We start from the raw sequence: 23,757 nt of genomic DNA, 5'->3' as shown, positions 1-23,757 counted from the left end.
GGCTAAGCTTTTCTCCGTTTATGTTTATGCCCTTGTTGGTCAGTTTTGCCCTTTTACATATATATTCCAAAAGCGTAGTGAACAGTTTCGGCGATATGGTGTCCCCGTGGCGTACTCCACGTTGTATTGGGAATTTCTGGGTTTGACGATTACCCACTCTAACACTGGCTGTTGCGTTTTGGTATATGTGTTTAATTATATTTATATACCGATAGTCAATTCGGCATTCTGTCAAGGCTTCCAACATTTTTTGTTGATTTACGGTGTCGAATGCCTTTTCATAGTCGACAAATATTAAAGTTAGTGGTTTATTATATTCAGTGCATTTTTCTATAAGATTTTTTATTACCAGTAGGTGATCGTTTGTTCCATAGCCTTTTCTAAAACCGGCCTGTTCTATGGGCTGATAAAATTCCAATTTATTTCTGTATGATATGTATGTATATGAGTATGATAATTTCTGCGTTATACCACTGGGTTGGTGTTATTGCTTGCTGCAAACATCTAGTGAATAGTTTGGCAAGGACCTGCCATAATCTTTTTCCAGCCACTTTCAAGGCATCTGCCACTATTTCAGATCCCTGATTGATTATCTTTGGTAATGATCCACTCCGGTTACATTGCTGTTCTTTGTATAGTTGTCTATAGAAACTCTCTATCGTATTCATAATTTGAACTCTATCCTCAATGATTTGCCCCTGTTCATTTCTTAATTTGTGGACGTTTTTTCTTCCAATGGACATGCTCTGTCTGAGTACTTTCAATCTTTTGTTTTCTTGTATTACTCTAGTTATTTCCATCGTATTGTATCGTCTCAGATCTTTTCTAACTTCCTTTTTAATTTTCTTATTAAAAAATTCTTAGTTCATTTTGGTTATGATCCTGATTTTCCCTAAGTTTTCTTCTTTTCTCTAGAAGCTGCTTTGTGTTGTGGCTTAATTTTTTGTTATTATTTTCAGGACGAGGACAGTATTTCTTTTCGGCTTCTTTTAATATTTGAGTAATATTATTGTTCATTTCATTGATACTGATATTCTCTAAGTCGTGTGTATCCAAACTAGTCTTAATATTTTCTTCGTAAAGTGTTATATCTTCTGGGAACAGCCACTTACCACTTTTCTTTTTGAGGATCATTTTTGTTCTTTCAACTTCAGTGTTAAAAGTGGTTTTTGCTCTAATTAGTCTATGGTCGCTCTCTGTTGAAAATTTATTCAATACTGTTACATCCTGAACAATATCTTTCCGATTTGATATTATGAAATCAATCTCATTTTTTGTTCTTTGGTTCGGACTCTTCCATGTCCACTTACGTTGGGGTTTCTTTCCGAAGAATGAGTTCATCACAAAGAGATTTTCCTGATGTAAGAAGTCAAGAAGCCTGTTACTTCTCTCATTTCTCTCACCAAATCCAAAGTTTCCCAAGTTTGTCATAGAATATGTGGGTTTAAATTATTTTTTATTTGTTTTAAAGTTTAAGACCCCTTAATGTTCCCATTGGTATAATATATCGCTTGTAATAATTATTGAGAAAATGGTTCACTTACATGAGACACAAATCATATGAAAATCACCCTCAAGACCGATGACCCCCCCCCCCTACCCCCGCCGACAAAAAAAATTTATTTTTGGGAATCAGCCACTGAAAGGTGCAAAAAACTAAATCCTATTTCAAAATCACCTTCAAGACTCATGACCAGCCACCGAAAAAAATTCTGGATCCGCCACTGCAAATATAGACTACAGAATGAATTAAAAACATTGTAGACGGAATTTAAACATTGTGGGATTAAAAACATTGTGGAATTTTAACATTAGTAACTACAATTTTAAAGTAGTGCAACAGTTCTCTTACCTATGAAGCATGATAAACAACAGAAACATAATATCGGAAAAGATACACCGAGAAAAATGTTTGCAAACAGAAGTGGAGGTGTCCTCCACCTTGTTAGTGCTTGCTTTTATAGTCAATGAGGTAAACGTGTAGCTTAGCCTTATTGCTCTTTTCCTAAGGACAGTCATGTCCTTTTTTCCGATTCCGAATACGAACAGGGGTCCTTTAGGATTATTTTTTACCTCATGGTAGAAGGTGCACCATCTCGCAACTGCCATGTCTGGATTTTGCGCCGTTAACCTCCGCAGCACTCTTTCTGAGACATCAGAAGTGCTGGTAGCATCCTTCGGGATCCATAAAGAGGCTTTAGTAAGCTTCGGGAGTTTATCTTGACTGACAACAGCCAGTGATGCTTCCTCCTACGGTGTGAGGTCAGCTATAACCTTTTCCAGCCATGCAAGCGCCCCATCGTCATCACAGACTACTCTGATGATCTCACCCGAGTAAGTCCACGATTTTAACGTGGGCGCATTTACCTGGCTGCTGGAGGGGACAAGATTGCCCTGTCCTATTCCTTGATCAGGCTGCGTTTGATAAGGTTTTCCTGGTTGGCAGTGAACTTTCCATACAGGTTTATCCTGTCTATAATAGCGAGCTTAAGATGACTTAAGGCGGCTTTCGCGAAGATTTGTGAAGGGGCAGCGATGAGTTGCTCCCGCGGGTGCTTTTTCCATCGGCTCTCTGGCCTTCCTCCTTCCTTTTGCCTCGATGCTACAAATTCTGCGTCGCTTTGGCCGGTTCCCCTGAGGTGGTCCTTGTTGTCCAGCCTCCGCTTGAGCCGAAATTTAAGATGAACATTGCTGTCCATCCTTAACTCCGGTTTCAGGCTGAGGTAAACGTTTTGGTCCAGCCTCGACTTAAAAGAGATTAAATGTGAAAATGATTGTGCATCCTCAACTACGGCTTCAGGCTGAGATGAACATTTTGGTCCAGCCTCGGGATTTGGTTTTGGTTTTTGGTTTTTTTGTTGTACATTCATGGTATTCATACCAGTAGCTAGGAAAAGGTTGGTTGCACCTGACAGAGCCCCGCATTAACAGAAGAAGGTTTTATACAATGGAGTTTGTCTAAAGGGATCGTTCACGACCACATAAAACCATGTGGTCATACAATTATCGTCACGATTTCCTCACACCTTAGCTTGGGTAGGCTGTTTCATGATCGCTGAAGCAGTTCATTCATTCCTAGTCTCTCGACTCCCTAGGAGAGACTCCCAGATACTACAGAGAGCTAAGCGGTGATAGAAATTGCTCTAGCGTGGTCGTTTCACATATTTCTGTACTTCGCTTTCACCAGGCCTAGCCCGTTTATAGGGGGTACCTTCATTAAACGGAGAGTTCCTTATTAGGGAAATCCCATTCATTCACATACACATACTTGTTCCACTTCCCACGCCAGACTACAGCTCTATCCGAACAGTTAGCTTAAGCCCCTATCGGATGCTGTCCTCCGTAAATTTATATGATTTTGTTTTTTGTTTTGTTTTGATGATTGATAAAATAAATAGTTAAATTACCAAACTAACAAATAAAGAGAATATGTGTGCAGCATGCCCGTAATAAATCGCCAAGGAAAAACATACCTATATAAATACGGTGTGAATACAAAGAGACGTGAAGTCAACTGACATCAGCATGAATTAAAAGTGGGTAAAAATTAAACAAACTTTTGATCTGAAATAAGATAAGATGAAGAAGAAGAATAATTATTTGCCATTCATTTTTATCATTTTAATTTAGTATTCTAAATAAATATCAAAGTAGATCTTAATATTCATTTCTGTAAGGGGTTCGGTGAAAGAAAATTAATTAACTTAATATTGCAGATTTATATCTACATATTTCCAATTTTGCTTTGCTTGTATTACACACATTTTCATGGTAATTACTTCCACTTTTTTAATGATACCGCTGACATATCAGTTCTTATTTAGGCTTATAAAAAAGTCACACCTTGTATTGTAAAATGGTAATGAATCACGCACTGATCCAGGAATAGCATTTATCATATGTACGATTTGCTTAAAACGCATTCACAATCCCTTTTTAAGTACCGGGCTGCTGGCCAAATGGACACGCGACTAGCAGATGTTTCTCTTTCAAATTATACACTCGCCCTCAAAATATTTCATAAAATGAAAAGCATTGGTGTACCATGTGAGTTGAATACTCAGTTATATTCGCGTTGGAGACATCCTTAGAAAAATCTAAATGTTAAAAGCGAAAAATTATTATTTAATATAGGGCAATATAATATGCAGTTAATATACAGAGTGGCCCAAAAGTCTGGAAACGACCAATTATCTCGTAAATTGCTAGTCATAATTTTACAAAATTTAAGGTACACCTATTTTGGGATACGGAGATTCCATATTTGATATTTGCAATGTTGTCAGATTTACCGTTTCTCTTATATTATTAGTAACTTTGGTTTTTCAAATTCATCACCCTGTATATTCAGTCATTATTGGAATCTCCTATTCAATCCGAGTTCAACCATATGTAACACTTATGATTTTATGTAGTGTGGAAGGTCTTAAATACATTATACATAACATTATGATATAAAATCTCAATGACTTACTTATTTCAACGACAAAGATTACTAACCAAAATAATAAACAATAGTGAAAATGTGGCCTAATGCTTCACACATTGAAAATTAAATGTGTGATCTAACCTAATAAAAACGTCATTAAGTAAGTATTATAGCACAAGGGTTATAAAAATTGCTAAACGATCAAAACTAATTGTCTTTTTGTGTTACCAAAATACGTAATCCCAACTTTGGTTTTATAAAATGTCAGTGTTTTGAGTTTAAAATAATTTATTAAATTACAAATTTTTGAAAATATAATAGAAAATTATTTAAAAAATTGGAGGCGCCGGGCATCGATCCCGGTACCTCTCGCATGCTAAGCGAGCGCTCTACCATCTGAGCTACGCCCCCCGATATTTATAAAAAAAATCGCAACAAAATCAGCGTAAAAGTTGAACTACTTTTAAGGAACAAAGGTGTGGCAACTGATGTATATATCATTAATACTGGTTAGCTATACGAATCAACACTAACATATTATATTTATTATAAAATTGAAGGTAAAATATTTATAATTGATTACGTGAGACTAAAATTTTAGTTTTAACAGTAGTTTTATTTATTTTTATTTACTTTTATTAATATTTATCTATTTATTTGTTTATACGTAGTTAGCAAACTCAGATCTGTGCTGAATGTAGCTCGTTCTACTTAATAAACGATAAAAGGGCAAATTATATATTTGCTTAATAAAATCATAATTGTTATATTAGGTTTGTCAATTAAAAACGAAAAGTTCAGTACAATCGATGATTATAACGTAAAACGCCGATGTAATTGGAACATCTATGTTTAGAGCCGACATTGCCTTATTTAAAAACAAAGAAATTTTTATAAGATTTATATACACCCAAGAAAGTTATTCCAAATTTCACTAGTTTCATCTTCATAAGTTAATTTTCTTGTCACTAGATTCCTCGGAAGGCTGACAAACAGCAGTATGTATTTAAAAGTGGAAGATTTATATGTAAGTTATTTTCTTGGTTTTATTTTGTGGCTTTATTTTGTTTTTTCCTGGTTTTTACAGGAGTATTTTACTGTCATCATTGCATGTGATTGTTTTTTTAAAGGCAAATCACGAGCTACGATTTTTCTGACGAGTATTCTTAAGTTAAAGTTGATTTCATGTAATCGAATGAATTATCTTTCAATAAAGTCGTTCCAGGAACGCAACTCAAAATATTGACATCATTTTAAAGTCGTCTACTTTAAAATGTATATTATATGTCTGAATTGTCAATATAAATGAGTCAAATAAAATTAAATTATTAGAAGAATTTTTTACAAAGTACCAAAACAAAGTTTGTTTAATTTATTAATTTTTAATAATTGTTTTGCATTTTGAGAATCGTTAAATAAACTTATTTTAAAGTAAAATTGTGGCTTATTCCCAATAAAAATAGTAAACTACGTAAATATAAAGCAAGGGGCTCTACAGGGTTGCATTTTGTCTTCCTTGCTTTTTATTGTTTATACTTATACCGAAAACATCATTAGAGTATCTCTTCAGTTGAGGAGCTGCTACAATAAAATAAATGGAATCGTTATTATTAATATTAGATAGGCGGACAATACTGTGATAGTAGCTGAATCAGAAAAATGACTAACAGCACTAGCGAATATACTGTCAAAAGAAAGCGACAAGAAATCAATGCTTCTAAAACTAAAACTGTAATATGTTGTACATAACTATTCAATGTTAAGGTGGTTGGAGTGCTAAATGGTGAGAGCAATGACAGTAACTAGTCAGCATAGTTGTCACGCCGATGCAAGTTAACATCCTTTGGCACAAGGTAAGGATATGGGCTAAAAGGTGAAGTCTTAATAAACTGTGAATCAAGGCTTATAGTTTTATTAGATATAGTTATATCTTACATGGTGTCAGATAGGGCCGGAGTTTATTCTAGTAGTGATTTTTGTCTAGAAATATGGAAAATCAATTTAAACCTCCAGGACTCCTTGTATTAGATGATGGCCTTTTGGTGGCAACTGGAAGTTCTCTCAAAAATTTAGTAGTGTATAGGTAGTGGGCTATGTATTAGTTTTGTCAAAACTGTGGGTTTATTGAAATCTGAAAGCTTCCAGATTGTCTAGAAACAAAAAATTCAGGTAAAAAACTATATACATAGTAGAATTTAAGTTAGATACTGGTGCAGAAGTAAATATTCTGCCTCTTGAGTATATACAAAATCTTGGTATAAAAAATTAAATAAAACCAATGTGACAATAGTGTCTTATGGAAGTGGTGATTTTAAAACTAAACCTATGGGAGAAATTATAAAGCATTGCAAGGTAAGAACTGCGTCTTCATATAATAAATTTATTGTTGTTAATATTCAGAAGCAAATAACTTTGTTAAGTTTGGATGCTTGTGTACAAAAAGGGTGTACATATGTGAAATTATGAATATAATTTCAGTTAAAGAGGACTGTATTACATAGGGCTGGTTCAAATAAATTAGGATATGTGGTAAAAGGTTATACAGATTATAGCAAATTAAGTTTATATAAAGTCTTACCAATTCTTCTGCTGCACATACACACACTCGCGGTATTTAGAGGCTTTCAGTCGCGGTTGTTCTTCATACGGGGAAACTGTCCGGTTACCGGTTTCTGAAGACGTGTTTCGCGGTACTAACACTTAGATCACACGAGATATAGCACATTTGCGTCTGTACACGATTTAAAATAGTACTTGCGGTATTTTTCGCGTAACTATAAGCGAGAGAGATAATTAGAGTAGAGAAAAAGCGTGGTAAGTCTGTACCAAGCGATAGGTAGCGACAGAGAGATAATACGTCTGCCTAGTAGGACTCAGCAGACGAAAGAGAGGACGACTGTCTCTAGCAACAGTCAGCAGTCAAGGGAGAGTGTCTGTTATCATCGAGAGACAACAGGCAAGAGAGTGTGACTTTCTTTGCTATCTTACAACTGTCTGTATTTCTAATGGAGTGGGGTTAAAATGTGAGTAGGAAGGGTTGGAGAACGGGAAATAATTGTAAAATTGTGGTAGAATGGTAGCTAGTAATACAGCGAAAAAATGACATGATTTTTCGCATGTGAAAAAATTGAACATACTGGGGGCGGGCGAGAAGAGTTACGCCACTGGGATAGGGTATCAAATAGTTACTTCGAGAACGAGGGTAAACCAGTATACATTAGGGGTACTGTTGTAATGAACTAAGATAACTAAAAACTATTTAAAATCTAGAGAAACTAAAGTCTATAGAAACTATATACATGTTTGGCAGAAAGTACCACTATTGGTTAAAGGGTAACCTAGCTACTTTCTTTATTGACCTAAGATATTCGCCATTAGGTGTGGATACCCTAACAGTTCGAACAAGAGAGTCTTTGCCTGGGAGCACTTCGATAATCTTTGCCAGAGGCCAGAGGAGTGGGGGAGTCTCTTCATCTTTAATTAGTACAACATCACCTATCTTTAAAGGATCAGTAGCGATGTTCCACTTACTCCTACTTTGGGTCATATGCAAATATTCCACCGACCACCTTTTCCAAAAGGTTTGATGAATTTTCGAGATATGCTGAAAGAGGGAAAGACGGTTCTGTGGTATTTCTGAGAGATCTGGTTCTGGTGGACTTGTGAGACTTTTTCCTACAGGGAAGTGTCCGGGCGTTAAGACTGAGAGATCGTTTGGATCATTTGAGAGCTGAGTGATAGGTCTTGAGTTTAAAATGGCTTCGATTTGACAAATTATTGTATAAAAAACTTCAAAGGTAAAACGAAGATTTCCTACAAGACGATAAAGATGGTATTTGGCACCTTTAATCCCTACCTCATGCAGCCCAAATTGAGAAGGGTTACGAGGCACTCCAAATTTAAAACGAATAGAGTTTTCAGAGCAGAAATTAGTAATCCTCTGCGAGAAGTTCTTACTTTTAAAGAGTTCGTTTAACTCAAGAAGCTGATTGCGGGCACCATAGAAATTAGTAGCATTGTCTGACCATATAATCTCGGGAGCGCTCCGCCTTGCAATAAATCTTTTAAGGGTGAGAATAAAAGCATCAGCTGTTAAGCCGGTGACAAGTTCGATATGAACACATTTGGTGGTCATACATATGAAGAAGGCTATGTATGCTTTATATAATGGAGCCTTTCTAAGATGAGAGGATCGGATCATGAAAAAACCTCCGTAATCTACTGAGACCTTTTGGAAAGGTCTTGTCGAGAGAACACGATCGGGATGGAGATCTGCCATAAGTTGTGTTGACTTGGGTGTCATGAAACGGAAACATTTCACACAGTCGTGTATTATCTTCTTTGTTTGTCTTAGTCCAGAGATAGGCCAATATTTCGAACGAAAATTTGACAACGTGGTCAAGGCACCTACATGTCCCAATTTAACATGCATTTGTTTTATCATTAATTTGACAACTGAATGATTAGATGGTAGTAGCAAGGGATGTTTCTGTTCGAAAGAGATAGGGGCAAATTCTAATCTACCACCTACATGAAGAAGTCCAGTTTTCTCAGAGAGGAAGGGGTTTAGTGCCCTGATAGTTTTATCAGAGATTATTTTCCGATGTTTTAACTCATGAAATTCTTTAGGAAGGGCCTGTGATTGTATGTACTTAACAATCACAGTGGTGGAGGAGCTTATTTCACAAACTTGCAGTGGTCCTAATTCTAAAGGTGAATTAGTATGTCTTTTTCTTAGATTTGAGAGAAAACGAAGAACATATGCCAGAGTTCTCTGAATTTTTGAAAATGACGAACATTTATTAAAAAGGGTTTCAAGGGTATTATTCACTTGAGATATGTCAGAGGTTGTGCTTAAAGTAACCTGAGTGTGTCTGAGTTCCAGTAAATCTCCCGTCCATTCTTTTATCCTGAATTGAGAGTAGTCTATTACAATGGAAACTAAAAAGGGGGGACCTTCGGTCCAAAATTTTTTTAAATTTGACTGAGTGATATCTGAGCCTCTAGAGGGCAAATTTGCTACGTTTAAAGAGGAACTTACATGATGAAATAAAAAGGATTTACTTAATTCTTTGATTTGACTGACACGATGAAGTACAAATGGATTCCATGTAAATTTAGTTGTTAAAATCCATGTTAAAGCGATGAGGCTGTCTGAAAATATGTGAACTTCAGATATTGTGACGTTTTTTGAAAGAACCTCAAGTACCTTTCTAGTAAGAGTGACACCTAATAAGATACCAGACAATTCTAACCGAGGAATAGTTAGTTTATTTTTTAGTGGAGCTATTCTAGTTTTCGATGCTATGAGGCGAGACGTGACTGTGTTGTCACTATACACGACTCGAAGATAGACACAAGCAGCATAAATGTCCTGAGAGGCATCGGTGAAACAATGTAATTGCATATCCGATTTAGGCAGTGGAAGTGTCAGGCATCTGGGAAATGTAATTTTAGATATTGATTGGAATGTATCCAATAATGATTTCCAATCTAAGATCAATAGGTCATCCAGTATCTCACTGTCCCAGTCTAAGGGTAATGACCAGAGACGTTGTAAGAACCGTTTAGAGTGTACTATAATGGGTGAGAGTAATCCTAAGGGGTCATACATTCGTGACACATATGACAATACTTTTCTTTTTGTTAGGGGAGGGGCCCCTTCATAAACTGGCGGCTTAAAAGAGAAATCATCTAGATCAGGTGACCAGTTAATACCTAGAACCTTAGTGGAACCGTTAACTAAGTTAAGATTGACTTCTGAAGTGGAGGCCATGTTACATTCTCTTGAAAAATCACGAGAATTTGAATGTATTTTATGGAGTTGGAAACCATGAGTGTTTAGAAGCGAGCATAGTTGAGAATAAAGTGTATGTAAGCCTTCTGAGTTATTGGCGCCTGTGTTACGTTCCAAATTTAAAGTAGAAAGTCCCACCTCTATTTTATCAAAATTTAAATAATTCAGGACGTGTAAGAGCGGTTGCCTATAATATATTATAAGCAAGGTGGCGAAAATAAAATTAGTAATTTTCAAATAGGGGTAATGTCTGGCAAATTGTGCTGAAGTTAAGGGAACACGTCCTCTTTTTTGTGAAGAAACTAATTTAGATCGTTCTTTCTAGAGTTATCTTGGAAGAATTGGGATCATAAAATTGAAATTTTTGAATCTCGGTATTATTCGGTGACCTCCGTGTGTCAAGTTGTCAAGTGTTCGGAAAGACGACGGAAAGAAAGTGATTCCAGGTTTGACGGTGTAACTGAAAGGTTGGGCTAGATTAAAAACGGCATTTTGTTTTTTGCTTTTGCTGCTGTTCCATGTGGGATCTGGACTAGTCCGAACCGTGTGGATATTCAAGGGGATTTGCTGCCTTCGTGGAAGGGTTTTTTTTGGAATATCCACAATTTCGCTAAAAAAAGCGGATCTACAGTACACGTGAATACCGGGAGTCGTATTTAGATCAAGAAATTAGCCTTAATCACGAGTCCAAATAGCCGGCTACGCTTCGGTCCAATTTGGGATATTTCAAACCCCTAATCTGGCTAAGAAGGGTGAGTGTTAGAACATTTCGTTTTTAATTAATTAAAAAGTTGTAGTTATTTTTTTATCCCATCTCTAAAAAGCTATTCACATTTTTATCAGTTTTCATACATTCAAGTTCGGAGACAAGTTTTTTTTTGTATTGCTCCATTATCGCCAAAAGGCAGATAAACAAGGTGTTAAAATCAATATATTTATTTCCAAATAATTATTTTAGACACAGATGGTAATTAATGTTTTCTTGCTTCAGGGTTGGTTGGTTTGTTTGTTTTTTTTCTGCTTCTTCTTCTTCGTATTTTTCCGTCTGGCTGTAATTTTCAACTTTTCAACATTGTCACACAAGTCTATGTACATCGGCAATCGTATGGGATTTTGGATTGAAGACACGCTGAACTATAACTGGAATTCCACGCGGTGAAGTATATGAAAATTCGAGGTATGGATCGATAATTAATTTTTCAACGGAAGATTTAAGCGCCGTCTAATTTGGTTTGCGGAATACAATAGTTTTTTTTTAAAGATTATTTGCTGTTAGTTTTTATTTTCATATTTACAAATACTTTACAGATTTTTTTTTAAAGATAATTTGCGGTTTATTTTATTAATTCAATATTTACACATACCTATTTTAATTTTGTAAACTGCGTCTAAGGGGGGGGTTATATATTTGAGATTTTTTTTTATATTATTTTCTGCGCACGCACTTGAGCTCACGTGGTGTCCTATTTGCGTTAATTATTTTTTTTGGTTGGTATTGAACCGCACACCCCTTAGCGTCCGGTACTTTTGATACGTCTTACCTTTCATTTTGTTCTGTTAAATAGAAATAACTTATGAATTTTTGTTAGGCAAGCAGAAGCCGCATTTTTATATTAGTTTTTTATTAAGCCTATGGTAAAGTTAAATAATATTGTAATATGTATTTATTTTCAACTATCTTGGGAATCTATTTATTAAAATTGACTAAATTCTAATCTGACAATTTCATTTATTTTTTTTATTTATTCAGATTGTATACTGTTACTTAGTATTTTAGTAGTAAACCTATTGGTAAGTTGGTGGTTTATGGAATAGTAACGTAGGGAAGGCTGTGGGCCAATTTACCTGGCGCCCCTGATATAACTTCGGATTTTTTTTGTTTTGTGGACCGCACGACCATCTCCACTGTTTTGTCTAGCCGCGAGCCATTCCCAGACTGTCACCGTATAGTACTTTTCTTTCCGGGTGTACGTCTGATTTATATTTGGTACATTTTGTAATTTTTTTATATAGATTCGGTTTTGTACGCCACATATTTTGGCGCCCAACGTGGGGCCCTTAATTAATTAACCTTTTTTTTGTCAACCCCTTGTGTAGATTCCTTTTAATTAGTTAACCTAACGTGTTTGGGCTTTAATTGACTAACTTTGATTTATTTACTTTACCACTGGTTTTGCACTTAGTAGTAGTCTTAGAACTTCGTGTTTAGTGGAAGTGTATGCCAAGAAGTGCTTACTAGTTTTTTTTTGTGTGACGTGAAGTTGGAAGAAGCCAAAAATGGAACTTAAAAGAAGATACTTTGAAGTGGTGTTGTGGAACTTAGAAGAATTATGGATATATTAGGACTTTGAAATATTTCTATTTCAGTTGGAGTTCAAATTTATTTTTTTGAGAAGTTGGACTTCGAAATTCTACATTGTGGTTTAACTTACTTATGTTAGGGAATGTAAAATCTTTTTTTTGAGATTATGTTGTGACTTGTAATTTGTTCTGAAACAATGAAATTTTGAAAATCTTTTGTGAAATTTTATAGATTGAATAAAGCGACTATTACTTTTATTTTGCTTTTGGTTTGCTCCCATTAATAAAGTAAACTGTACCTGTGTGTTAATATTTTTACTTATATCTTGATTTTGTTTGAATATTTGCTCCTTTCGGTTGATACATTTTTTTAAATTTTGAACTTTGGCAAGATGGTGCGAAAACTTGTACCCAACTACTTAAGGAAAGAGGAACTGGAATATGAACTCAAAATTCGTGGAGTGTCTACTGGCACTGTTGAGTCTATGAGGTCTAGTCTGTCTGATGCACTTAGTCGTGAGGCAGCAAATGAAAGCTTTAGATATCCTGAGCACCCATTCACCTTTTCACAGGATAAAACTGCAATCGAGACTAAACTTGCGGAGCTGAATACGGCTGTTGGAAAGTTTGCCGGAACTCCTACTTGTGCTGAGTCCTTGAGATTGCGGACACAGATTAACCATGTCTTGGGGAGAATTGATCTTATGGTATTGCCAACAGGTGACGATGCAGACGCAGCCCAGGTTGTTAAGTCAGACTTTCTTGCTGAGATTTTGAAGTTGTCACAGGATTTACATGATAAGCAGCATCCAATCGGATCTGGTTCGGTACCAGTAGCGCTCGATGTGATTTCGTTTTAAATCAGTCTTTTCAGGCAGGGGTAGGACAAGTTCATGCTTCTTCTCCTGGAGCGATGTCACAAGCTGGTAATAATGTTTTTTTCAGGGTCTGTCTCTAGTTTTTCTTCTGGGATGATACTTCCTCATAAATGGGGAATAGAAAAGTTTTCAGGTTCTGCTAGGGGTATGTCTATTTCTGCATTTTTTGAGATGGTGAATGAATTGAGTCTCGCTCGTCATGTACCAGATAGTATACTTTTGGAATCAGGTATAGATTTATTTTCGGATAAAGCCTATCAGTTTTATAAAGATGTTCGTCTACGTGTAGGGAGTTGGGCTGAATTAGTTGAAGAGTTTCGTAGGGAGTACCTGTCAGCTCACCATGGGGAAGCGCTTTTTGAAGAGCTTCGGAGGAGAACTCAGCATTCGTCTGAGACTATTGGAGTTTACTTGGCAATAATGAATAGTTACTTTAATCGCTTGCGTTGTCATGTTCCAGAGGAAGTTAAATTGTCTATAGTTATTAGGAATTTGCATCCGTTCTATCAAGATAGATTACGTGATCCTTTGCCAGCTACCTTGGAGGAACTTCGTGTTCTATGTCGCAGTATGGAGGAAAGACGTGATTGTATTAGGAACTATGTTGAACCGAATAGTAGGAAAATGAATACTTTGGAAAAGGACCTAGCTTATATCAGTGTGGATGCTGAAAGTTGTAGTAGTGTTAGTGAGGGTCCTGTTGCTTCATCCGAATCGGAGTCCGCTAGAGGAAAGTTTAGGACTTTAGTCTGTTATCGTTGTAATCAGTCAGGCCATAAGGCAGTAGGGTGTTTAATGAAGAAGGAGGCTGTTCACTGTTTTAAGTGTAAGAAAGAAGGGTTTACAGTCAGAACTTGTCCTTCGTGTAATTCGGGAAACGGAAGGAAGCGCACCTAACTGGTCGAAGAGGTGTTGCCGACGTTGACTCGACCAACCTACGTCCTATTTTAGACTTTATTTTACATCATTCCGAAGGAGATGAACGTCCATATTTGAAAGTTAAAGTCTTAGGAAAGGAAATTTTGGGATTATTGGATTCTGGTGCTTCAAAGACCATTGTAGGAAGAACTGGTTGGAAATTTTTACAAAACTTGGGTTTAGAGTTGGATACTTCGAAGAAGACCGTTTGTAGAGTGGCGAATGGTCAGATGTGTGAATCGTTGGGGGAGTGTTTAGTACCTTTCATGGTTAGGGATCGCTTGCGTGTCTTGCCAGTATTAGTTATTTTGGACGTACCGCACATTCTGATTTTAGGATCTGATTTTTGGCGTGTTATGGGTATCGTTCCAGATTTGAGGCATAACGAATGGTATTTTTCGGACGCTCCAGCAATGGTAGGTTCAGTGGATCATCTCCGAGGTCAAACTATTTTGACCGATGCAGAGAAGTCGCAATTGGATGAAGTTATTAATAGAAGTCGTGAACTAATGGGCACTTCTCTTGGTTGTACTGATGTCACTGAGCATGTGATTGTTTGTAAATCTGCACCCATAAAACAACGTTACTATCCTGTATCCCCAGTAATCCAAAGCCATATTGATAAAGAGCTAGAAGATATGTTGGCGAAAGGAGTAGTGGAGCGATCGAATAGTGCTTGGTCGTCCCCGATTCTCTTGGTGAAGAAAAAGGTTCCAGAAGGTGAAGAACCAAAATGGCGGTTCTGCGTAGACTATCGAAAGCTTAATGCCGTAACAGAGAGGGATGGCTACCCATTACCGTACATCTCTAATATTTTAAATAAATTGAAGAACGCGCATTATCTTTCCACCATAGACATTAAGTCGGCGTATTGGCAGGTACCTGTTGCTAAGGCTTCCAGGCCTTATACTGCTTTTACGGTTCCTGGTCGAGGTCTTTTTCAGTTTTGCAGAATGCCTTTTGGATTACATAATGCCCCGGCTACATGGCAGAGGTTGATAGATCGTGTCCTCGGTCCGGAGTTGGAACCCTATGTTTTTACTTACTTGGATGACGTGGTCATCGTGACGTCGTCTATTGAAGAACATGTAACGATCTTAGAGGAAGTCTTTAGACGCTTGAGAGAAGCTAAGTTAACCGTTAGCTGGGATAAATGTCAATTTTGTAGACCGGAACTAAAGTATTTGGGTCATGTGGTTGATAGGAATGGACTACATGTTGATGGTGATAAGGTCAAGGCTATGCTACGTATCCCAACACCCACATCCGTCAAGGAAGTTCGTAGCATCATAGGCACATTTTCCTGGTATCGAAGATTTATTCCTTCCTTTGCGACACTACTAGCTCCAATTACAGCGATATTGAAGAAAGGAAGAAAATTCAATTGGACCCCGAGTTGTGAAGAATCTTTTCAGAAAATAAAAGAATGTCTAGTTTCTGCTCCGATACTTAATTGTCCTGACTACAATTTGCCTTTTGTTGTCCAATGTGATGCCTCAGGATATGGAGTGGGCGCCGTGTTATTGCAGCCAGGCCCGGATGGTGACGAAGTAATTAGTTTCCTGAGCAGATCACTAACGCGTCAAGAAAGGAATTTTTCCACGACGGAACGGGAATGTTTAGCTGTGTTATGGGCAGTCGAAAAACTGCGTCCTTATTTGGAGGGTGTTCCGTTTACGGTCGTGACTGATCACGCATCCCTCGTATGGCTTCAAAATTTGAAGGATCCTACCGGAAGATTAGCTCGATGGGCGGTAAGATTGCAACAATATGACTTTAAGATTGTGCATCGGAAAGGAAAAGAACATGTTGTCCCCGATTTGTTATCTCGGTCAGTTCCCGTGCTTGATATGGTTGAAGAGGTTGTACCGCTTCCTAGTGGTGATAGTTGGTATGATAAACTTTGTAGAAAAATCGAGTCTAATCCCTTGAAGTATCCTCAGTGGAGAATGTCTGGTGGCAAACTTTATAAATACATCCGTCCCAGTCATGGATTTTTGGTCGAGGAAGCGGACAATTGGAAGGAAGTCGTTCCTAAGGGTCAACGATTGGAAGTGCTGAAGTTGTGTCATGATAGTCCTTTAGCAGGTCATATGGGGATCCTGAAAACTTATAAGCGTATTAACGAGAAGTATTTTTGGCCGAAACTGCGGAGTGATGTGTCTCGTTACGTTGGACGTTGCTCACTGTGTGCCATTCATAAGGTGGAACAAGGTAAGCCCAAAGGCTTTATGACTACTCAACCTAAAGCTACTCAACCATGGGAGATAGTAGCAACCGATCTTATGGGACCTTTCCCAAGATCAACTCAAGGCTATAAGTTTATCTTAGTGGTAATGGATGTGTTTAGTAAATTTTCTTTGGTATTTCCGTTGCGATCCTCAAAAGCCGTGCATGTCGTTAAGAAAATAGAAGAAGAAGTTTTTCTCGTATTTGGAGTTCCACGTCTGTTACTATGTGATAATGGTGTCCAGTATACTTCGGGTATTTTCAAGAAAATGACGGAAACCTATGGTGTCTCAGTTCGTTATAATGCGTTGTATCATCCACAGTGCAATCCATCTGAACGCTATAACCGAACCCTTAAAACAATGATGGCAACTTATATAGCTGACAACCATAGGAAGTGGGATGAAAATTTGGCCAAACTAGCATGTGCTACGCGCACTGCATACCACGAGTCGACTGGTCAAGATCCCTACTTCATAAATTTCGGTCGGAAGATGGTAGTGGATGGACGAGATTTTTCCCGAAAGGACAAACTCGGAGACCCGGAGGACGAAGTAGCTAAAATGGGATATAATCGATCGCGTGGACTCCAGGAATTATTTGTTGATGTTAGAAAACGTTTAGATAAAGCTTCGGCTAAGTGTGAGAAGACCTATAATCTACGGAGACGTCCAGAGGAATTTCAGCCCCATCAGTCAGTATGGCGGAGAAATTTTGTGTTGTCAGATGCCGCTAAATATTTCACGAAAAAGTTAGCTCCTAGATGGATAGGACCCTACTTCGTGAAGAAGAAAGTTTCCCCCTGGACATATAGTTTAGAGGATGAAAATGGCAAGGATCAAGGTATTTGGAATATTAAGGATTTAAGGATTAGTAACCCGACTGGTGATCCCGATAGGATTTAGGTCGGAGTAGAACGGACTAGCAAAGTTTTGTCTAGTCTAAGTAAATTCTTCTGAAATTGGTTGTATTTATTTTTTTTTGTTGTGTCCGTGAAGGATGACTGAGTGTTGGCTATGATCGGTTCTTAGGATGTATTTGAATGGTCAACCGATTCGTTTTTTTTTTGTGTTAGGTAGCCAATACGAAGTCGTAGGGTTGCGGTAGCCTTAATTTCTTTTGATTTATGGAATTGAATGTCACTTAGGTTTGGTCAGAAATATGTTGTCTTCGATGATATGGCGTTGGGATTTGTTTTGATGTTAGTAAGCCATTCTATTTAATTGGGATTTTTTCGAAGCCACATAATTATGTTTTGGTGAATCTTGTTTTATAATAGCTTAGTTTTGGATGATTCACTAAATTTCGTTGTATACGGATTTAAATTCTGGAAGACCTATCTCATTTTTATTTTAATGAACAATTGGAATTACACTACTGTTTCGGTAGATGTTTCTCGCAGTATCAGTAAGAGTGGAATGGTGGAGAGTTTCTTATGGACTCATGTTATGCGAGGTATAGTGAAGTACTAGCGATGCCCCAGAGCTGGGAGGTCGCGAATAAGGGCAACATCCAGTAACCGACCTAATCAGTGTTGTCAGATTGACGTTGGAATTTGAAACTATTCTACTTGATCTCATACGATGAGAGATGACTGTTGTGTGGAAGTGGAGTAAGTGTTGTAAGTAAGTTGTTGCTTTGTGCGTGTGGTTTGAGATTGGTATGTCTTTCGTTGTCCAAGTACTTGCGCATGGTGAAGACGGTGTGGATGATGATTGTGTTGTGGACTTCGCTCGGAGTTTAGGTAGTGCGTCGCTAGTGCGAGGGAAAATTTTCTTCGTCTAGTTTTTCCTCGTAAATTTTCCTCTGGGAAAGGGAGGTGTTGTTACGTTCCAAATTTAAAGTAGAAAGTCCCACCTCTATTTTATCAAAATTTAAATAATTCAGGACGTGTAAGAGCGGTTGCCTATAATATATTATAAGCAAGGTGGCGAAAATAAAATTAGTAATTTTCAAATAGGGGTAATGTCTGGCAAATTGTGCTGAAGTTAAGGGAACACGTCCTCTTTTTTGTGAAGAAACTAATTTAGATCGTTCTTTCTAGAGTTATCTTGGAAGAATTGGGATCATAAAATTGAAATTTTTGAATCTCGGTATTATTCGGTGACCTCCGTGTGTCAAGTTGTCAAGTGTTCGGAAAGACGACGGAAAGAAAGTGATTCCAGGTTTGACGGTGTAACTGAAAGGTTGGGCTAGATTAAAAACGGCATTTTGTTTTTTGCTTTTGCTGCTGTTCCATGTGGGATCTGGACTAGTCCGAACCGTGTGGATATTCAAGGGGATTTGCTGCCTTCGTGGAAGGGTTTTTTTTGGAATATCCACAATTTCGCTAAAAAAAGCGGATCTACAGTACACGTGAATACCGGGAGTCGTATTTAGATCAAGAAATTAGCCTTAATCACGAGTCCAAATAGCCGGCTACGCTTCGGTCCAATTTGGGATATTTCAAACCCCTAATCTGGCTAAGAAGGGTGAGTGTTAGAACATTTCGTTTTTAATTAATTAAAAAGTTGTAGTTATTTTTTTATCCCATCTCTAAAAAGCTATTCACATTTTTATCAGTTTTCATACATTCAAGTTCGGAGACAAGTTTTTTTTTGTATTGCTCCATTATCGCCAAAAGGCAGATAAACAAGGTGTTAAAATCAATATATTTATTTCCAAATAATTATTTTAGACACAGATGGTAATTAATGTTTTCTTGCTTCAGGGTTGGTTGGTTTGTTTGTTTTTTTTCTGCTTCTTCTTCTTCGTATTTTTCCGTCTGGCTGTAATTTTCAACTTTTCAACATTGTCACACAAGTCTATGTACATCGGCAATCGTATGGGATTTTGGATTGAAGACACGCTGAACTATAACTGGAATTCCACGCGGTGAAGTATATGAAAATTCGAGGTATGGATCGATAATTAATTTTTCAACGGAAGATTTAAGCGCCGTCTAATTTGGTTTGCGGAATACAATAGTTTTTTTTTAAAGATTATTTGCTGTTAGTTTTTATTTTCATATTTACAAATACTTTACAGATTTTTTTTTAAAGATAATTTGCGGTTTATTTTATTAATTCAATATTTACACATACCTATTTTAATTTTGTAAACTGCGTCTAAGGGGGGGGTTATATATTTGAGATTTTTTTTTATATTATTTTCTGCGCACGCACTTGAGCTCACGTGGTGTCCTATTTGCGTTAATTATTTTTTTTGGTTGGTATTGAACCGCACACCCCTTAGCGTCCGGTACTTTTGATACGTCTTACCTTTCATTTTGTTCTGTTAAATAGAAATAACTTATGAATTTTTGTTAGGCAAGCAGAAGCCGCATTTTTATATTAGTTTTTTATTAAGCCTATGGTAAAGTTAAATAATATTGTAATATGTATTTATTTTCAACTATCTTGGGAATCTATTTATTAAAATTGACTAAATTCTAATCTGACAATTTCATTTATTTTTTTTATTTATTCAGATTGTATACTGTTACTTAGTATTTTAGTAGTAAACCTATTGGTAAGTTGGTGGTTTATGGAATAGTAACGTAGGGAAGGCTGTGGGCCAATTTACCTGGCGCCCCTGATATAACTTCGGATTTTTTTTGTTTTGTGGACCGCACGACCATCTCCACTGTTTTGTCTAGCCGCGAGCCATTCCCAGACTGTCACCGTATAGTACTTTTCTTTCCGGGTGTACGTCTGATTTATATTTGGTACATTTTGTAATTTTTTTATATAGATTCGGTTTTGTACGCCACACCTGACAAGATGTCGTCAATATATGTCGAATTTCTTAGAGTGTGAGAGGCTACTGGGTGCGTGGTTTGATTAGAATCAGCAATATGTTTTAACACACGTGTAGCGAGAAAGGGGGATGAAGAGAGTCCAAATGGAAGACGTTTTAGTTGATAAGCGCGAATGGGTTCATCAGGATGATCTCTCCAAAGGAAATTTAACAGAAAGGTTTCCTCGGGATTTATCATAATTTGCATATACATATTGGAGATATCGGCAGTTAATACAAAGGTATATTGCCTAAAGGTTAGGAGAATATCAAATAATTCAGGTTGGCATGTGTACCCAGGGTCTAAGACCTCATTAAGAGATTGTCCACCTGCTACTTTATTATTTGGGTCAAACACAATTCGAATCCCTGAAGAACCTGCTTTTTTAACTGGGAAATGAGGCAAGAAATAATTAAATTGATGCTGTGAGTTTTGGATTTTTAACGGAATTTGTGTAATCTTGTCGTCAACTGCATAATCCTGTATGATTTTTGAATAATTGTGTAGCAACTGTGGAGATGCATGAAGTTTTTTTTCTAGATTGAGAAAACGCTTCTTAGCTGATAAGAAAGTGTTGCCTAAATTAAGCTGATTCCTATTAGTTTTAAGACCTATGTTAACCTGATATCTGTTTGTGTTTAAGATTGTTACAGATTTAATAAACTGTATCTCAGCAGGGTGTTGTGACACAGATACTTTACGGTCCAAGGGAATGTCTTCCATTTCCCAGAAGCGTTGGACGATTTGAGTGAGGTGTAAATCAACGCTATCAGCTAATTTCATATCAAACGACTGAGCAACACAAGTGACTAAATTATTTACGTACTGAGACTTAGAGCACCTTCCTCGAATAAAAGAATCGGGAATTCTTCCACTTACAATGTATCCAAATGAGCTGCCTTGAAGAATTGGAAGGCCAGGGCCAAGTTGTATGATATTACCTGTCAATATGTCTGCGCATATGTCAGCGGCAAGCAATATATCTACTTCAGAAGGAGAGTAGAAGTTTGGATCGGCTAAGACCACTTCTGTTGGCAAGTTAAGCTCATTAATAGAAATTGGGACTTGGGGTAGTTTAGTAGTGATACTGTCTAGTACTGAACATTTGATTTTAATGCAAGTGTCCGTAGCAGCAGAGAAGATAGTCAGATCAGACATAAGGGTTGAATTTGAAATAGATTGGGCGATACCATGAATCTTAAAATGATTTTTATAAGTGGGTGCCGCAATCTTCTTTAACAAGTTTTTAGAGACAAAACTAAGTTGTGATGCTGGGTCCAATAAGACCTTAACATATTCTCTTTTTCCATTTGGGGCTATGAGATATGCCTGTACAGTGCCTAATAAAACCATAGGGGCCGACGTAGAGACTGCTGAAACAGCATGAGTGGATGGAGATGTCGATCGAACGACTACATCGAGAAGAACTAGACGTTGAAGCATGAGGTTCAATCCTATTCCTTGTTGAAACGTGAGCATCGACTGTTTGAGAAGATCTATATGAATTTGAGTGCTCACGATGTGTGGACGTGGCTTCGCGATTTCTCGAGTCACTGTGAAGCAAAGAGTGATGCCTTCTGTTGCAATTAGAGCATGAATACCTGGAGGTACAATCAATCGTGCGATGTCTGGTTCCAAGGCAGTTGGAACAAAGAGAATTTTGTTGAACAAAATTACGCCTAGAGGAAGCGGATAGAGATTTGAAATCTTGACAAAGATATATAAAATGGTTATCCAACTTACAATAGCTGCATACTTTAGCTTTCATTATTTGAGATGGGGGTTTGTTTTTATCTGTGCTTATGTGAAAAGAGGACCTTGTCTCTTTTGAGGGTTGATGTTTCGCTTTAGAGTTTGCATAGAGATTTTCTAGATGTTTTGCTCTGTCATCTACCATCGTTAGAAATTGGTTAAAATCTTTGATTTTATTCGATTCAGGTGAAAATTCAATGGATCTGAGAGTGGCATGGTCGAGCTTTGAGGAAGTAATATGAATTAAAATCAAATTAAGAAGTTCTTTGGATGACAAGTCGAGATTGTTTAAGGCTCTATAAGAATTTGTTATAGCGAGAGTGAAGTCTTTTAGTTGTGAATATGAGGCGTTATTTTGAAGACTTTTAGTATCTACAATATTAGTTATCAATTGCTTTACTATAAGATTATGGTCTGTATATCTTTTTTCCAAAGTCTCACGTACCAAACTATAATTTTCACCAGAGAGGGGAATATTATCAACAACCTTTAATGCATCATGTGTCAAAAGGCTTTTGAGATATATAAATTTTTCAATGTCGGTGAGAGAGTCATCAGCGTCTATAATGCTATTAAAAGTTTGAAAGAATGACGGAAACTCATGTAAATTTCCGCTAAATTTATTTATTTTTAGTTCTGGAAGCCTGATTGTTCTTTGTCGAGAGTTGGCGGCAGTGCTAGTGCTATGACTTGATCCTTGTCCCGATAGTGAGTTAGAAGAGAGTGAATCTTCTATACGCTCCAATTTTTCTTCTAAGTAACATAAGGCATCCATATATTTTTCATAAGTAATATCTACTTCCTCACTTTCGAGAATAGTTTCGTCGTCAGCCAGGTTTTCCAAAGCATCCAAATACGATTTATAAGCTGCCCTAAGCTGAGTAATATATTCCCTAATTCTACAATTAGAGAGGCCTTGTTCATTTGAACTAACAACGTTCGCAATTCTTATAATGTTTGTTTTCGCTGCACGCTTTGCGCGTAAATATTTTGCAGTTTCTGCCATTTCTAATCAGACTATGTTATAGTTAGATAAAGTATAATAAGAGTGTACCAGACAGAGATGAATGATAAAGAGAGTAAAACCTAGCGACCCTTGGAAAGGGTACAAAGAGAAGAGAAAAAATATGTATATAAGAGTGTAATGAGAATATCAGTTTCTTGTTTTTTTGTGTGAAAATTATATTTGGTATCGTGAATTGAATTTAAATTAACACTAATAGAGATAATTGTTGTTGATTTAATAAAGCAATTAATATGCAAATACTTTCTAAGAGCGATTATTATTCTAGGGATTAATGACAATAACAGCGGAGAATTCTTGTAAAAATTTATTATTCAGAACAATAGGACAAAATCCCAAATTATTTACCTAGACGTGTACCTCTGGCAAAACGTGTCAGAGAACAATACAATTAGTTGGGATTATAATGAGTATCTTTGGTTGACAAAGGCTGGGATTTTTACTACGTCACAGGTATCTATCAATGGGTCATTCTACCTGACTTCCTAACGTCCTTTAACAATAAAATCATAAAATTGGAATTTACACAGATAAGAATTATTAAACAACGATCTATCAATATATCGATTTATCAATACATACGTATATACATATATATCAAAGAACATATACACATATATAGAAATACATCATTACGAAGGACCAAATCTA

The 23,757-nt window shown here is 36.8% G+C and overlaps 1 protein-coding gene and 1 non-coding gene across 2 annotated transcripts; both read right to left on the bottom strand.

Annotated features, from left to right (window-relative positions):
* Positions 1–4,767: 4,767 nt before the first annotated feature.
* TRNAA-AGC (transfer RNA alanine (anticodon AGC)) lies at positions 4,768–4,840 on the bottom strand. Its single transcript has one exon. It is a non-coding gene; the product is annotated as a tRNA-Ala (tRNA).
* Positions 4,841–6,231: 1,391 nt separating this feature from the next.
* LOC140435760 (uncharacterized) lies at positions 6,232–23,088 on the bottom strand. Its single transcript, XM_072524480.1, has 4 exons — positions 22,087–23,088; positions 20,299–22,037; positions 8,841–10,215; positions 6,232–6,318 (listed from the first exon to the last, which is right to left on the bottom strand). Exons 1-4 carry the CDS (start codon positions 23,086–23,088, stop codon positions 6,232–6,234), a joined length of 4,203 nt encoding a protein of 1,400 aa, XP_072380581.1.
* Between the last annotated feature and the right edge of the window lie 669 nt (positions 23,089–23,757).

Source organism: Diabrotica undecimpunctata, chromosome 3, assembly GCF_040954645.1.
Source record: "Diabrotica undecimpunctata isolate CICGRU chromosome 3, icDiaUnde3, whole genome shotgun sequence".
Classification (NCBI taxonomy): Eukaryota; Metazoa; Arthropoda; class Insecta; order Coleoptera; family Chrysomelidae; genus Diabrotica; species Diabrotica undecimpunctata.
This window is presented reverse-complemented; position numbering and strand designations above follow the sequence as displayed.

Excerpts from the sequence above, each read along its gene's own strand:
- LOC140435760 (XM_072524480.1), bottom strand. The coding sequence starts at position 23,088 with ATGGCAGAAACTGCAAAATATTTACGCGCAAAGCGTGCAGCGAAAACA. Across the intron at positions 22,038-22,086 it reads CTCAAATAATGAAAGCTAAA|ATTTCAAATCTCTATCCGCT; the intron begins GTATGCAGCTAT and ends ATCTTTGTCAAG. Across the intron at positions 6,319-8,840 it reads TGCATGTTAAATTGGGACAT|TTTATTAAGACTTCACCTTT; the intron begins GTAGGTGCCTTG and ends CTTGATTCACAG.